Source organism: Neofelis nebulosa, chromosome 2 (assembly GCF_028018385.1).
Source record: "Neofelis nebulosa isolate mNeoNeb1 chromosome 2, mNeoNeb1.pri, whole genome shotgun sequence".
Classification (NCBI taxonomy): domain Eukaryota; kingdom Metazoa; phylum Chordata; class Mammalia; order Carnivora; family Felidae; genus Neofelis; species Neofelis nebulosa.
Window position 1 is genome coordinate 121,023,697 of NC_080783.1, and position 13,052 is coordinate 121,036,748.

Genomic DNA, 13,052 nt, shown 5'->3' on the forward strand with positions numbered 1-13,052 from the left:
GTCCTTGAAATGCCATCATTACATGTTGATAAACCACTTTACAAATTGAGAAGAGGAAAATATTCGGTTAGCAAAAACTGAATTCTCGTTAATATTTTCTTTTGAAGGAAATTACCAGGTGCTTTTCTCCTTGATTGCCAGCTTAGAGTAGAATGCTGAGAAAAATCTGGATTTGGTTAGAGATGAGGGGATGATGTTAACTCTGAAAAATGATGAAATATTTTGGAAGGGCAAGCCTGAAGTGAGTGACTCCCCCTGAGGCTCCAGGCAGCCAGGGGTCACCAGGAGAGCATTGAGCACCCAGGGGCAAGAGCTTAGTCAAGGGCAAGAGAAAAGTGCCAACAGGGAGGAAAGGGAACCTCTAAGACAGCAAAGCTCTGCTTCCTTCCTAATTTTGCCAGAGGTGTCCTAGAACTCATGAGAAAGAATGGGTTGTACATAGAGAAGGTACCTATTGAGTACCTACAGATGACCTTCTTTACTACATTTGACCATAGCAAAGGTAGAAAAGAACCAGTGCTCTGCGCCATCGGTCATGACATGGAAACTGCCCTGTTACTCAGCTGTAGACAGAAGAATGAAAACAATTAAGCAACAAGATAAAACACCGGCCACACAGCATTGCCCAGTTCACATTAAGGCTTGCTTTTTTTTCAGATGGGAATGTTATGGATGAGGAACCCACTTGGGACATCATGGTCCGGCAGAGCTACCCCCAGAAGGTGAAGCACTATGAGTACTATAAGACGGTGATGCCACCAGTGGAACAGGAGGCATCAAGAGTTATCACCAGGCAAGGCACTGTTGTCAAGTACATGTTGGATGGATCCACACAGGTAAGAGAATGTTAGATAAATAATTCTCCTTCCTGCTGCAAAGTAAAACACAAACAAGCTATGGGTCAGGAGTAGTGTTGTGGTAGGTAAGAGGGACAACCCACTTGAAAATGGAGTGACACCGGAGATGGAAAATTGAGAATAGAACAGTAGAATAGAATAGAATAGTCTGCCAATAAGACTATTTGTATCCTTATTATAAATAAGCTTATTCTATATATGACGAAGGCTGAGGATTAAACACAGTGTTCGCCTCCTCTGCCTCTCAAGGCACCTTAAAATAATAATAATAAAAAAATACTTTTGAATAGTGCATTCACAACTGTACTGGAAAACAACAAGATGTGTCATCAGTGGATGAAAATTGTGTGAGAATTTCTAGAAAATGCAAGTCAGGTGAGATCAGACTGACGGAGAAACAGAAGAAAGTTTAAAACATGTACAGTGAAAAGCCTGCAGCAAAATTCAAACTCAGAAGTTTTAACACAGACATTTCACAGATGGAGATCTGCACTCAGAAAATCGAGTTAGTGTCCCAGGTGACTCACTACTACCTGGAGGGTGGCAACCAGACATCAAAATACCCAGGAGATGTGTGTCCTGCTCCATTCCTTCCCAGCGACCAGCGGCTACGCCACCAAGAAGTGAACAGGGATTCTCAAACAGAAATATGACTGTGCACCCAAGAGTCATCAACCCTACAAAAAAACCAACTGCATGAAAGTAAATTACAGAATAATAAAAAATTAAAGACAGAGCACCTAAGAAGAAGCATAGTTAAACAAAAAACTTGGAAGTGAGTAGAAGTAATATAGACAGACACTTGAGAGGCTAACAATCTATAAAATAACAATAAAAAAAGAACAGTTGCTGTGGAAAAAAAGTCGAGAGTTTTTAGATACTAAAAATGACAATTGTGTATCAAATCACTATGTTGTACACCTGAAAGTCAGATAATAGTGTATGTCAGTATACTTCAATTAAAAATTTAAGAGGGGTTCCTGGGTGGCTCAGTCAGTTAAGTGACCCACTCTTGATTTTGGCTCAGGTCATGATCTCATGGTTGAGTCCAAGCCCCGTGTCAGGCTCCGCACTGACAGTGTGGAACCTGCTTGGGCTTCTCTCTCTCTCCCTCTCTCTCTGCCCCTCCTCTGCTCATGCATGCTCTCTCTGTCTCTGTCTCTCTCTCTCTCAACATAAATAAACTTTAAACATACAAAATAAATAAAAATTTAAAAGGAGAAAAAAACAAGAAAAATAATTGTGAAAATTGGGGGGGTGGGGGAGTGGATTGTGAGGGAGAGAAAAGTTAAGAGACATGGAAAAGGGATATGAAGAATACAATCTCCAGAAGAAGAAAATGGTGGGAGTGAAGAAGGAAAATAAAGGAAGAAACAACATAGGGAATTTTCCCAGAACGAAAAAAAAAAATACTTTGGATTAAACAAGAGTCAATCAGGATTGATACTAATAATCTTTAAAAGATCATCTAGATATGTTGTAGTGCAGTTTTGGGACTGCGCAGATAGACAATCCCGAAAGCTTCCTAAAGGAAACCAGTTACCTAGTACAGAATGGACGGGATGGACGTTAGATTTCTCATGAGCAGCAGCTGGTGGTGGTTCTTGTCATGTTCATTGGTGAGCAATAGAGATTGATCCAGACAGATGTATCTGTAGCACCTGTAGACACCATATCTACTAGACAGATATCGACAGACACTAAACATTTAAATATGTGATAAAGTTTTAAATGTAGTCATTATGTAAGTTGCAACAGAGTGCATAATTTTCCAGTGACATAGGGGAAGGATAAAGAATAGAGAAAATAGGGGTTCCTGGATGGCTCAGTCGGTTAAGTGTTCAACTTTGGCTCAGGTCATGATCTCACGGTTCGTGAGTTCAAGCCCTGCGGCAAGCTCTATGCTAACAGCTCGGAGCCTGAAGCCTGCCTCGGATTCTGTGTCTCCTTCTCTCTCTGAGCCTCGGCTCATGCTCTATCTCTCTCTAAAATAAATAAACATTAAAATTTTTTTTTAACGGAGAAAATAAAAACTCAAGTTAATCCAATAAAAAACAAGAAATAAAAAGACAGGAAACAAAATAGAAGGTAAATGGAAAACATTAAATAATATTATTTTGCTGGATAGTAAGCTATTCTCTCTGCGCTCCCAATCTATCCTCCTATATTATGTTTGTGTTGCTGAGTCTGGAGGTCTGCAAAGAGCGTTTTTCCTTTGGATTTATTTTAACTTATGTCAGTTTGACACAGCATTAAATGTTAACCAGCCTCTTGCTTGCTTCTGAGAACGTAAGGATTTCGCTTTTCCTTCAGATTCTCTTTGCCGATGGTGCCGTGAGCAGTAGTCCTGATTCAGGTTCTGTTTGTCCTCCTGGTGAAATGCCAACAAGCCCTCACAGCGGCGACTTTATGGACACGGCTTCTCAGCATAAATCAGAAATTGTACCATCTGAGATTGTCATCACAAAGAAAGGTAATAATTGAAGCCTTTCAGTTTATAATGGATTTAATAAGCCTTCAAATGCTCCATAAATGTTCATTATTGTTATTCTTTTACTTCTCATCTTTTCTATGAATATATTCATCTATACTCATAGATGCATATACATATGTATAAACTTTAATTGGAATCACAGCATTACACACTGTCATGAATGGCTTCCTTCTCGTGGTAGTAAATAACGAACATTTTCCTATGCCATTATATACACTTCCACATTAGGTCTAGTGCTGGGCTAGTGTTTTAGGGTTAGTTGACCAGATCGGCAATGTCAAGGTTCTAAGCAGGCATCTCTTTGGTTCTCTTGACTTTCCTCAGAGCTGCAAAGGCCCCAGGTTCTCATGTAGTAACCCTCAAAGCAAAACGCGAAGAGAGTGGACACAAGAACTTTTAAGGTTGTCTCTCTATCAGGGAGGAAAACATTTCTGGATTCCACCGCCTTCCCCCACCAGAAGACCTTCCCTTATATCTCACTGACTAGACCTGGCCAGGGACCTAAGCTGGAAAAACAAGCATTTGACGTTTCTGGCCTTTTTCTCAGGAGATGCGCACTACCTGTAGGGAAAAAAGAAGTCGGGTAACAGTTGAGTAGGCAATCAACAGTGTCTGCCATAATCTAAATTATGAAATTGCTCTCCTCAGAGGTATTCTCGATTTACACCCCTACCTCCAGTGTTGTACGAAAATATTTCCTTCCTCATACCCTTGCCGATGCTGGATTTCCTCATTCTCTTAATCTTATTCCATTTGATAGATAATTAATAATCTTATTATTGTGTTAATTTGCATTTCTTTATTACTAGTGAGGTTGAATATTCAATAATTTTTTTCTTTATGAATTTTTCTATTCACATATTTTCTTGTTTACCATTGGGAGGTTCATTATTTACGTATTTATTTGTTTTTATTTTTTTAATTTTTTTTTTTTTAACATTTATTTTTGAGACAGAGAGAGACAGAGCATGAACGGGGGAGGGTCACAGAGAGAGGGAGACACAGAATCTGAAACAGGCTCCAGGCTCTGAGCTGTCAGCACAGAGCCCGACGCGGGGCTCGAACCCACCGACCGCGAGATCGTGACCTGAGCCGAAGTCGGACGCTTAACCGACCAAGCCACCCAGGCGCCCCATACATATTTATTTGTAAGAGATCTTTAGATGTAGGACATGTGTGTTTGTGTACCAGGCACAATTCTGAATACTTTAAAGTATTAAATCAGTGAATCCTCATAGCAACCCTGTGTGATATATATTTTAATAATCCCACTTTACAGATGACGAAATTGAGACACAGAGAGGTTAAATAACTGCCTTGAGGCCTCTCAGCTAGTAAGTGGGAGAGCTGGGATTTGGATCTGGGCACCTGCGTTGCAAATTTTTCTCAATCTCTCATTTGACTTAAATGGTCTGAGACCAGGATTTAATCTTCTTTGTCAGTTTCACACACACACACCCCTCCCCACCACCACCACAGTAACCAACGACCAAGAGGCAAATTGAATTCCTTTTTTTGGTTACTCAAAATTTAGTGAAATAGACTTTCCTTTGGTAGTAGCAAAAGGTCCTTGGTGGAAGTGAATGAAAGCGTCCTCGTAGCTTTCAAACTCCCCAGCTCAAAGTCTCCTTCCTTTTCTGATAGGAGAGGACTTCATGTAAGGGTGGCCACTTTCCTTAGCACCCCACAGGGTTCCAAAGAGTTTCCACCTCCAGCATGGTGTGCTCCAGATTTCTTCAAAGCCCTCCCATCCGAGGTGATGCATTCACTTTAAAAACAAAAACAGGGGCACCTGGGTGGCTCAGTCGGTTGAGCGGCCGACTTTGGCTCAGGTCATGATCTCACGGTCCGTGAGTCCGTGAGTTCGAGCCCCAAGTCGGGCTCTGTGCTGACAGCTCAGAGACTGGAGCCTGTTTCAGATTCTGTGTCTCCCTCTCTCTGACCCTCCCCCATTCATGCTCTGTCTCTCTCTATCTCAAAAATAAATAAACGTTAAAAAAAAATTAAAAACAAAACAAAAAACAAATAGACTTTTTCTTTTTGAGAGAGAGAGAGAGAGAGAGAGAGAGAGAGAGAGAGAGTGCATGGGCAGGAGAGGGGCACAGGGAGAGGGAGAATCTTAAGCAGGCTCCACACTTCAGCACAGAGCCCAGTGCCGAGCTAGATCCTACAACTGTGAGATCGTGACCTGAGCCAAAGTCAAGAGTCCAACACTCAACTGACTGAGCCACCCAGGTGCCTCTAGACTTTTTTAAAAAGTTTTTAAAAAATATTTATTTAGTTTTGAGAGAGAGAGAGAGAGAGACAGAGCGTGAGCAGGGGGAGGAGGAGAAAGAGAGGGAGACACTGAATCTGAAGCAGACTCCAGACTCTGAGTAATCAGCACAGAGCACAACGCGGGGCTTGAACTCACAAACTGTGAGTTCATGACCTGAGCCAAAGTCGGTCGCTCAACCAACTGAGCCACCCAGGGGCCCCACTACACTCTGTTTTTAAGAGCAATTTTAGGTTTGCAGAAAAAATGTGCAGAAAGTACAGAATTCCTCCGTGCTTCCTCTCTATCTGGCTCACTGTTTTCCCTGTTTTAAACACATGTCATGGGGCGCCTGGGTGGCTCAGTCAGTTGAGCGTCTGACTTCAGCTCAGGTCTTGATCTCGTGGTTCATGAGTTCAAGCCCCACGTTGGGCTCTGTGCTGATGGCTCAGGACCTGGAGCCTGCGTCAGATTCTGGGTCCCCTTCTCTCTCCGCCCCACCCCTGCTTGTGCTCCGTCTCTATCTTTCAAAAAAAAATGAATAAACATTAAAAAAAGTTAATAAACACATGTCTTACAATTGATGAACCAATATTGATACATTATTATTAACTGAAGTCCATAGTTTGCATTAGGGTTCAATCTTTGATATGTACAGTTCTAAGAGTTTTGACAAATGCATAATGTAGTGAATCCTACCACTACAATATCATACAGAATAATTTTACTCTCTGTGGGAAAAAACAGTACCCATGAGCCAACACTCTCTTTTCCCCTCCACCCAGGACCTTGGAACCACTAATCTACTTTCTGTTTCTATGGATTTACACATTCTGGACATTTCATATAAACAGAAGCATACAATATAAGACGTTTTGTGACTGGTTTCTTTTTATCTAGTGTAATATTTTCAAGGGTCATCTATGTTGTAACTTGTGTCAGTACCTCATTTTTATAGCCGAAGAATATTCTCTTGTATGGATATACCACACTTTGTTTACACATTCATCAATGGTGGACATATAGGTCGTTTCTACTTTTAGGAAATTACAAATAAAGCTGATGCAAACATTTCTGTACAAGTTTTTGTGTGGACAGATATTTTCATTTCTCTTGAGTACATAAACCAGGAGTGGAATTGCTGGAATAATAACTCTGTGTTTCTCGTTTTGAGCACCTGATAAACTGTTTTCCAAAACAGCCGCCTTATTTTATTTTTCACCAGCATGTTGAACACTTTTTCAGGTGCTTAGTGGCCATTTTTTACCTTCTTTGGAGAAATGTCTATTCAAACCCTTTCCCCAATTTTTTAGTAAGTTATCCATCCTCTTATTATTGAGTTGTAAGTATACTTTGTATACTTTGGATACAACTTCCTTATCAGATACATGATTTGTGAATATTTTCTCCCATTCTTTGTGCTCTTTTTCTACATTCTTCATGATGTCTTTTCATGGTGTCCATTTTGCTGAAGTCCAATGTATCTGCTTTTTTCCCCCCTCTGGTTGCTTGTGGTTTTGTTATTATATTTAAGAAATTAGTGAATAATCCAAAGTCACAAAGATTTATTCTTATATTTTCTTCTACGAGTTTTATATTTTTAGTTCTTGAATTTTGGGTTTTTAAATCCATTTTCATAGAACTTTTAAAAAATATTTACTTTTGAGAGAGAGAGAGAGAGAGAGAGAGAGAGCATGTGCACACATGTGGGGAAGGAGCAGAGAGGGAGGGAGACACAGAATCTGAAGCAGGCTCCAGGCTCTGAGCTGTCAGCACAGAGCCCAACGTGGGGCTCAAACCCATGAACCATGAGATCATGACCTGAGCCGAAGTCAGACATTCAACCAACTGAGCTGCTCAGGTGCCTCTTTATATAATTTTTTATACGACAAGAGATAGGGGTCCAGATTCATTTTTTTGAGCTTACTAAAAAACAATTATTTCCCCCATTGAATTGGTTGGCACCTCAGTCAAGAATCAATTAACCATCAATGGTAAGGTTTATTTTTGGACTCTTACTTCTGCTCCACTGATAAATATGTTTGTCCTTATGCCAACATATCACTGTCCTGATTACTACAGGTTTATAAGTTTGAAACTGGAAAGTGGGAGTCATCCATGTTCGTTTTACTTTTTTAATGTTGTTTGGACTACTCTGGGTCCCTTGCATTTCTTTATGAATTTTGGGGACAGATTGTCAATTTCTACAAAAGAGGCAGCTGGGATTTTTATAGAGATTCCACTGAACATGTAGCTAAATTCTGAGAGTATTGACATCTTAACAATATTGTCCCTAATTCATGAACTTGGGATATCTTTCCACTTACTTAGAACTTCTTTAATTGCAATCCATACTGTCTTATAGTTTTCGGTGTGCAATTATTACGATTGTTTTGTTAAATTTTTCGTGTCTTATTCTTGATCCTATTATAAATGGAATTGTTTTCTTTATTTTTGGATTGTTCACTGATGGTGTATACCAATATAATTGATTTTTTTGTTTGCATTTTGAGCTAGTATCTTAAAATCTTGCTGACCTTTCTTATTCTACCCTTTTTTTGTTTTGCAGCAACTCTGGAAATAAGATCCTAACCCCCAGTGTTTGTTGTTGTTGCTGTTATTGCTGTTTGTTTAGTGACTTTACTGAACTTCTTCTTGTGAATCTCTTTCCTTTGTCCTGTGTAGCTACTGAAGTTTCTGCTCTGTTAGCCCAGTGGTCAGGTAGTGATTAGGCAGGGGTTCCCTTACATGCCTCAAACCAACAAGTCTCCCAGCCTTTGCCAAGGGGATGTGTGTGCTTACTGGGGCATTCCTTCATGGCTCTCGCAGTTTAGGCCCTAGCCTTAGCCTCAAACTCAGCCCGTGTTTCTCAGGTGTTTTTTGGACATGAGTACAATCCTGCATGTACATGTGGCCTTCTAGATTCCTAGGAAAATGACAGTTTTTCAAAGTCCCTTTGGTCATCTCATTCTCTAGCTTTTCCTTTTAAGTTTTTAGGTCAGCCTCTTTTTTGCCCCAACTGTTACTGCTGCCTTAGACAGCCACGTTGTGAACAATCGCCACTGACTTTTTCAGCAGGAGCCCCAGGAAAAGGTGGTTTATAATAAGTGAATTCTGACCCAGGTCAGGGTGAGGATTTTCAGGGAGTTTTCAGAGAAGTCAAACAATGACAAGTCTTTGGGAATGGGGCTTTTAGAGAGAATTGCAGGCCTATCTGCCCCCTCCAGTGGCTGCCAGATTGTCACAGCTACTGTAACTCCAAGGCTACTGTTTTTCAAGGTTACTGCAGAGCTGGAGATGGGGTGGAGGGCATGGAGGGGGGTGGGGGTGGGTGCGGATGGAGGGTGAGAATTGGACAAGTTATAACAACACAAAGCAGTTATTCTTACTGAGATTCAACTGTTTTCTTGAATTGTTTCTTGGATTGTTGCAATTCTTTGGTTTATATCCAGAGTTCTGAAAGAGTTGACTTTGATCATTTTTTCCCAGCGCTCTCACTGTTTTGATGGAAGAATGGTTTTTTGAAGGTCCTTTCTTGCCATTCCAGAAGTACTTCTCCCATCTCACAAGAAATACTCTTTAGTATTTTCTTTATTTTTAGCTCTAAATATTTTCTAATTTCCATAATGACCTCCTTTTTGACCCATAATGTTTTTGAATTTCCAAAACTATGAAGTGTTTCTAGGTTTTTTTTAATAATTGATTTTTAACTAATCTTTTGAAATTTGTCAAAACATGATGTATAGCCTCATATATGGGCAAGTGTTGTAAAAAGTCTGTGTGTGATTGGAAGGGCATGTATCCTGTAGTTATTGAGTATAGTGTTCTCTTTGTGTCTATTAGATCAAACCTGTTGGTTGTGTTGTCTGGTCCATTTTCAAGTTCAGCAAACTTCTCTGCAAAGGGCAAGATAGTAAATATTTGACCTAGACCTTGTGAGCTGTATTATCTCTGTCACAACTACTCAACTCTGCCCTTATTACACGAAAGTAGCCATAGACAATACATAATCAAATGAGCATGCTGTATTGTGTTTACATAAAACTTACTTATGAACACTAAAATTTGAATTTCATGTAATTTTCACATATCACAAGATATTATTATTCTTTTGATTTGTTAATTATATAGAAACGTCAAAAGAAGTGTTACTACACAGACTATACAAAAACATACAGCAAACCATATTTGCTCTACAGGTCAAATTTACCAACCAGTATTGTATAACTTCACAGATATTTTTAATCTGCTGTATCAATTTGTTTCAGCAGAAGTATGTTTAAATAAGGGTAGAATAGTCTACTCAGTGCTATACTCCTTATAATTTAATCTTTACTTCTTTATTTCTGAAATTATTACATCTTTTGAATAGTTCTGTCCAATTTTTCTTTATATACTTTGAGGATATGGTTTTAGATACTTATAAATTTAAAAATTATAGTATCTTTGTGGTGAATTTAACATTTTATCAGTATGCAGTGGTTTTTTGTTCTAGGATTCTTTTTTGCCCTAATGTCTATTCTATGAGGGCAAAATTGTATTTTGCTTATCTTATTATGTTATATTATTATATTATTATAGACACACCAGCTATTAATCCCTTTACAGTGTAACTTTTTCATATTTTATTTTACTTTCTGTGGTTTATGTTTAAATGTATCTCTTGTGAGCAACTTACAGGGTAATATTATTAAAATTCAGTTTGATAATTTTTGTCTTTTTACTGGAGCTTCTAATCCATTTATCGTATAACAGCTTCCCAAAAAAATGTGTTTATGTTGTCTTCATCCTTTGATGATAATTTCACTGGGTACAGAATTCTGGATTGACAGATGTTTTCTCTCAGTATATTCACAAAAATTCTCTATACTCTTCTTGCTTCCAGTGATGATGTCGAAAAATTGGCTGTCAGTCTAATTGCTATTGCTGTGAAGATAATCTAACTGCCTTGAATATATTTTCTTTTTAATTTTAATTTCAATACAGTTTAGCTGGGTGTGGATTTCTTTTTATTTATCCAGTTAGTATACGTTGAGGTTCTTAAATCTCTGGGTTAATATCTTTCATTGATTCTGGAAAGTTCTCCTCAAATATTGTTTCTGTTCCTTTTTTTCTCTTCTTTTAGAATTCTAATTAAGCATGTATTAGAGATTTTTACCTCTCTTTTATTATTTCTATCGCTTTGACTCTCTGAGATTCATTCGAAATAATTTCTACAGGTCTATCTTTCAGTGCTCTTTTAATGCTCTGGAAATAGAAGTAAGTCCAAATTAAATCCTAGGGCAATGGTATCTGTCTTATTTGGGTCTTCCCATTAGCTGAGTCTGCATATTAGTCCAGGTTCGATGCTCTGATGCACATTTCATACTCTGACTCTGAGGAATCTTCCAAGAATTAACAATCCTTTACTATCTTTTCTTGTAATTTGCTTCTGGGTCTGAATTCACTTCATCATTGAGGTTTGATAACATGGGAAAATTTCATCTACAGATCACTTATTATTATTCATACCAATGGAGCAAATCTATCCTGAAAAAGGGATTGAGACATTATTCAGAGTTCCTTGAGGGCTTTTTCATTTCTGTCTTCCAAATAGATCGTGGTAGGGAGGGATAGGGATGAGATATGCATCAGATGATTATCAATGGAGTAGTCGAACTCTACAAATCCTCTCCCCTAGTGAGAGGCCAAGGATATATGCCTGGTTGGTAAAGTTCTCCAGATCCAGGACTGAAGAAAGCTGTCTCCTATCTGTGACTAACAAAATGACAAAATCAGGGGAATGAAGAGTTAAAAATCTCATATAATGCTAGAGTTAAGTAAGTCAAAGAAGGAGTCGAAAGTAGGGAGCAAAGGTAGGCTTTAAAAACCAGGGAACAGAGCCCCAAATCTGGAATCCAGGGAGCTATAAGCAATACTCAAAGGTATACAGCAGTTGACCAAATAGGTATTGTGCCATAGAGGGTGAGCTGTATATGCACGTGTCTATTTGGGGAGAGGTGGTGGGAATCCAGCCAAGGTTCAAGTGCATGACTTGATATATTTTTCCACTTGAAAAATAATATAACTGATGAATACTACATATAATTTCTATGCCACAGTGTCTGAGGTAGTTTACAGTGTGTTAAAACTTAGTAATTTATGTAACTGATATTATAGTTACATTGTGTTTGATTTTACTTGAACTTCTACAGGAAAAAGTCACAAAAATCAGTCATCAATGGCACATAAGAATGAAAGCCATGAACCTCACCCAGAGATGGTTCAAGCAGTAACTCCTGCAGACGTTCATGTAGGCACCTGGTTTACAACCACACCTGAAGGAAATCGGATTGGCACCAGAGGACTGGAAAGAATCACAGACATGACCCCATTATTATTCTTTAAGGCCACAGATCCTGTCAGTGGAACGGTATGGCAACCTATTGTATGTTGCAAATTTTTATAAGTCATTAGAGTTCTGAAACACATAGAAGAGTGCCTGGCAAATAATTAGTTTTCTGTAACTGGTAACTAGATGGATGGATGAACGCACGGACCCGTCTTCCCAAACACAAAAACACTGGGTGGTTTATTTGACTAACATAACGTGCCATGAAATAATAATTTTTGAAATGGGAAACAGATCATGAATGTACCACTTTTAACACTTAGAAGATTGTGTCACGTGTTTCTTTATGTTGAATGTATTTGTGTGTATGTCTTATCTTCTAGAAGTTGAGGGGCTGTGCTTGGTTCCTACTTCTTTGTGTGCAGCTGCAATGAATGGTAGAAATTTGCTCGTGATCCTTGACTGCAAAGTATGTATGGTATATTTAAGGAGATACTCACATTAAATAATTCAAGAATTTAGCAACACTCCAGAGCAACTATACAAAAGATTTTATTTGTGGCCTAAGAATAAGTGACAAATGAGTGGTATAGAAAATAATGGTTTGATTAATGATAAGAAATCAAAACTTCTGGGATGAACGGTAGCACCTTCTGTGTGCCGGGATTTCTGTTAGGGACTTGGGGTTTTGTGTACACTATCTCATTCAGTCTTTGCACCAATGAATATTATATGACACTGAGGAGGAAATTGGGCCTCCGCAAGTTAAGTAATGTGGTCAAGAATATATCCAGGAAGTGTTGGATTCCACTTGGGCAGCTCTCAGCTCTTTCCGCATCTGCCTCAGTTGCAGAGAGTTGCTTTGCCTGACTCACATGGTTCCAAGGTAGCTGCGTGCAGTGACTGAGTGAGGCAGGGGTATGCCAATCTGGCTCCTGCTACCAGACTTGGGACACTGGGGCAGGGGATGCTGGCTCCCGAGCTCCTGCCAGTTGACTGAGGCTTTGTCGGGTCTGTGCCACAGCTCAGCTTCTGCCTCTGCCCATTCATGCTTCCTTCCCCTTCCTTTCACAGATGGTGTCCAATTGGCAATAATAGCAATTTATATAATACATA

General features: G+C 39.2%; 1 protein-coding gene across 4 annotated transcripts in view; it reads left to right on the forward strand.

Moving 5' to 3' along the window:
• SPAG17 (sperm associated antigen 17) overlaps positions 1-13,052 on the forward strand; it is a 242,230-nt gene that overhangs the window by 150,898 nt on the left and 78,280 nt on the right. For all 4 annotated transcript variants that reach the window (XM_058716054.1, XM_058716052.1, XM_058716053.1 and 1 more), the window contains exons 27-29: positions 658-836; positions 3,171-3,330; positions 11,800-12,017. In XM_058716054.1, coding sequence (XP_058572037.1) covers positions 658-836; positions 3,171-3,330; positions 11,800-12,017 — 557 coding nt within the window. The remainder of the gene's footprint in view (positions 1-657; positions 837-3,170; positions 3,331-11,799; positions 12,018-13,052) is intronic.